Source organism: Lygodium microphyllum, chromosome 3 (genome assembly GCF_053477565.2).
Source record: "Lygodium microphyllum isolate KBCC chromosome 3, Lygodium_microphyllum_v1.1.10, whole genome shotgun sequence".
Classification (NCBI taxonomy): domain Eukaryota; kingdom Viridiplantae; phylum Streptophyta; class Polypodiopsida; order Schizaeales; family Lygodiaceae; genus Lygodium; species Lygodium microphyllum.
In genome coordinates, this window is record NC_141137.1 from 126,009,025 (window position 1) to 126,012,818 (window position 3,794).

The following is a 3,794-nucleotide window of genomic DNA, read 5'->3' on the forward strand; positions in this document are numbered from 1 at the left end:
GGGAATGGTCGTGCTATTTCTCCCCTTTGCTCACAAAATTGCAAAGCAAACAAGTTCAAGCCTCATGAGCTTTGCAAGTCCATCAACCATGGAACGCATGGTAGTAGGTCTAGCTGGCTAGTTTAACTTTATGATATGCAACTCACCTTTTTCATCTTTGATTGTGTAAATATTAATTATGCACATGTGATTTGCCAAGTATTTTGCAAAATGCAAATGAACAACTAGTTAAACATGCTACTGTGAGACATGAGCTATGAATGGGCAGATTCATGGACTCAACTAATATCACTTAATCACCTTGCTCAAAAAATCCAAGTTCTTAGTGCATAGAAAACAAAAAGACTAGCAAATCCTATAACGACGGCCATAATGATGGTTTGATAAAAGAAAAGGCTATCATCAAATTAACCAATAGTAGGATTTGGTTGGCAAACAGTGAACGCCCCATCTATAACAAGGTTATGGCCAGAGAGAAATCGACCATCCTCGGAGGCCAAGAAGAGGGCAGCATTAGCAACATCAAGTGGGACTATTTGTGTGCCCTTGAGGAGACTTGTTTTATCCATGACATGAGCCATAATTTTTGAATCACTCCAGTATGGCATGGTCATGGGTGTTGGTATGATAGTGGGGGACACACAATTCACACGTATTCCATGGGGTCCTAGCTCTTGAGCAACCGATCGAACAATGCCAGGAATGCCATGCTTTGAAGTGGTGTAGGAATAATAAGATCCAATACCAATAACTGAGGCTACGCTTGCTGTGCACACAATGGCACCCCCTCTCTTGGATGGGATCATGGCACGTGCTGCATGCTTGATGCCCGCCACGACCCCACGTAGGTTAACGGCAATGGTCTTGTCAAATCGATCCATGTCTAGGGACACGATGGACTCGGGGGGATGGAAGACACCTGCAGTAGTACTATTGTTTCTCATCTTTATCCAAAGGCCTCTCTCTAAGCACAATTTTAAGCCTAATCTCTCTCGAGGACTCAATTAAGCCTTACTGCATACCTGCATTATTGAACATGATGTCCAAGGCGCCATGCGTAGCGAGAGTAAAGTCCACTGCATGTGCCACGTCCTTCTCCTTTGTGACATCACAGTGAACGTAGAGAGAGCCGATGTCCTTGGATAATGCCTCCCCGTCTTTGTCCTTGACGTCGGCCAGCACAACCTTGCATCCATGCTGCAGGAATAACTTGGCGGTGGCCTCCCCTATGCCCCCAGCCCCTCCTGTGACGATGACCACCTTCCCCTCCAGCCTGCACTGATCAGGATCACCATTAACTACTGATATATACGAGAGAGAGAGACAGACAGACAGACAGACAGAGAGAGAGAGAGAGAGAGAGAGAGAGAGAGAGAGAGAGAGAGACTTGCGCGCCGACGTCGCTGCACAGACGGCATGTTGCATCCTCCGTTGGTTATTCATCATGAGACTCCATGATCTTCTCATTGCCGCAGCCTACTCGCTCTGTGACAGAGAGAGAGAGAGTCTGTGTGTGTGTTGGTTGTTGGGCGGGAGGGGGAGGGGGAGGGGGAGGGGGGGCGGGTGGCGTCGCGGGGATTATTCCTAGTCTTTGTCTTGGAGCTTGTTGTTGCTCTTCCTTCATGTATGTATGTGCATATATAATATATTGATGCCTGCCAATCGATCACGTTGAACTCATTCCTGTTGCCACGTAGTAAAAATCGTCCCTTTGTACCCAAAAAGGTTGATAGTGAAGCATATGTACTATGAAAACTATTTTGGATAGTGTTCACACAAGACTCTCATAGGGAACCATATATATTATGATCCATAGAAAAGTATTTTGGATAGTGTTCACATGAGACATTTTTTTGAGTCAATATACAAACCTTCAAGCTCAATAATGTGTAAGTTTTTCCTTAGATTTTGCAAGTTTTCTTTTTTTTCCATATAACAACTAAAATGACCCTAGATTCTCTCTCTTTTTTTCGTAACCCTAGACTCTCTCTCTCTCTCTCTCTCTCTCTCTCTCTCTCTCTCTCTCTCCGCACGTGCACCCAACAAGTCATATGCATGTTCCTCCCACTACCACCACTTTTTCGACACTACCATTGTGTTTTTACCATGTTACTACCTGTTTTTGCTGTCATGCTACACCACTATTGCACTATTGCTACCATGCTCCCACCACAATTTTGCTACATTTCCACTACCTTATCACCAAGGTAGTGCCATGTTTCTCTACATCAATGCCACTTACCATGCACACTTGCCTACCATGTTGTGCTACTTTAGCCTCCTACAATGTCATTGTGCTACCTACTGTGTTGTTCATCCTACTAGTCAACATATCATTTGCATTGTTGTGTACACTAACCAAGCCGGATCCTCCCTACTTCTGCTATGCCTAAGTCTAGTGAGAGAGAGAGAGAGAGAGAGTGAGTGTGTGTGTGTGTGTGTGTGTGTGTGTGTGTGTGTGTGTGTGTGTGTGTGTGTGTGTGTGTGTGCAAATTATGTTTATTGATTTATTTAAAGTTATGATTTGGCATGGATTTTTTAATTTGTTTTGATTTGTTGCACAATCATACTTTATTGCACTTGAAAATTTGTAGCATCAATCACATTGTGTAGGGCAAACACCAAGAGCATGAATGTGTTTTATGCTACTACTAAACATATTTCTAGATTGAAAATTTGGAGAAAGTCATGGAAACTATGATTTGCCAAGGGAAGCATTGAATAAAGCATAAATAATTATTTTTGGCATTGTTATAGCAATGTATTAGTTGTGTGCTTGTAGCACAATATATGTTTTATTGGATGTTTCTAACAATAGGTATTATTATTATTATTATTGAGCCCGAAGATATTGTATAGATATTGCTTAGATATTAAAAAAGATGAGCCATTTACAAAAAGATAATAAGCTATAGATGCAATATGTTATTTCGAGTATAAGATCAATAAAATTTAGTAAGTACATGCATAGAGGAAAGCCCTCCTAATATATGGGATGGATTTCACCCAATTTGTGTGATGCCTCACTTTTTGCATTTTCTTCTATTTTCTCTTCTTGTGTATGAAATTTCAATTTATGCAGGAAGACTATCAATTTGTGTTAAATTATTTAATTTAGATAGCATTTGTATTAGAGCGCATGAGTGATTGGAGGACCTGTCATTACCAATCATGGCCCTACCATGTGCATGAGGATATCCTTTATCAACATTATCTCTATCCTCAAAGCTTCATCCTTTCACCCATTGCGCAAACACAAATGCCTATTGGTTAAATATATATATTCTTCTCCTCTTTATTTATACTTTCTTTCTTCAAGGAAAAGCATTCTCTCTCCTTCTTGCATGAACCTCAAGGCCTCCTTATCTTCATTAAGAGGGAGAGGAGGTAGTTAGCTCCTAAGGTAGCCTTTATAAACCTTATTGCTATTATTATTATTATTATTATACTTTCCTCTCAAGGAAATTGGGTCCTACTGCTATTTGGTAGTCTCCAATTAGGTTGGAGACAGAGAGAAGTTCAGGATCACAATCAATTGGATGGGTTGACTTGCTACTACTATCAATCGAACTATATGTGGTTATCATTCCCCCTATTTTGGTTTTCTCACACTAGCCTATTCTGGCTACCCCTCCAACGTACATACTATCTATAGTCTGAGTTATTCTAAGGGGAGGGAGGGGGGCACTGATATATGTTCCAATTAAAAGGGGGAGGGGGGAGAAGGAATATCAATTAGTCCCCTTCCCCAAGGATGTTGTCATTCAATCTCAAGGGAGGAGAGAATATCAATT

At 41.2% G+C, this 3,794-nt stretch overlaps 1 protein-coding gene across 1 annotated transcript; it reads right to left on the bottom strand.

Annotated features, from left to right (window-relative positions):
- Window positions 1-344: 344 nt before the first annotated feature.
- Window positions 345-1,558, bottom strand: LOC148038867 (short-chain dehydrogenase reductase 3c-like). The gene is made up of 3 exons (XM_087675480.1): window positions 1,388-1,558; window positions 1,023-1,273; window positions 345-919 (listed from the first exon to the last, which is right to left on the bottom strand). The coding sequence occupies exons 1-3, from the start codon at window positions 1,465-1,467 to the stop codon at window positions 408-410; spliced, it is 843 nt and encodes a 280-aa protein (XP_087531606.1). The 5' UTR covers window positions 1,468-1,558; the 3' UTR covers window positions 345-407.
- Window positions 1,559-3,794: the final 2,236 nt, after the last annotated feature.

Coding starts and splice junctions, on each gene's coding strand:
- LOC148038867 (XM_087675480.1), bottom strand. CDS start 1,467: ATGAGAAGATCATGGAGTCTCATGATGAATAACCAACGGAGGATGCAA. Junction 1,274..1,387: donor GCAGCGACGTCGGCGCGCAA/GTCTCTCTCTCT, acceptor TGATCAGTGCAG/GCTGGAGGGGAAGGTGGTCA. Junction 920..1,022: donor CATCATGTTCAATAATGCAG/GTATGCAGTAAG, acceptor GTACTACTGCAG/GTGTCTTCCATCCCCCCGAG.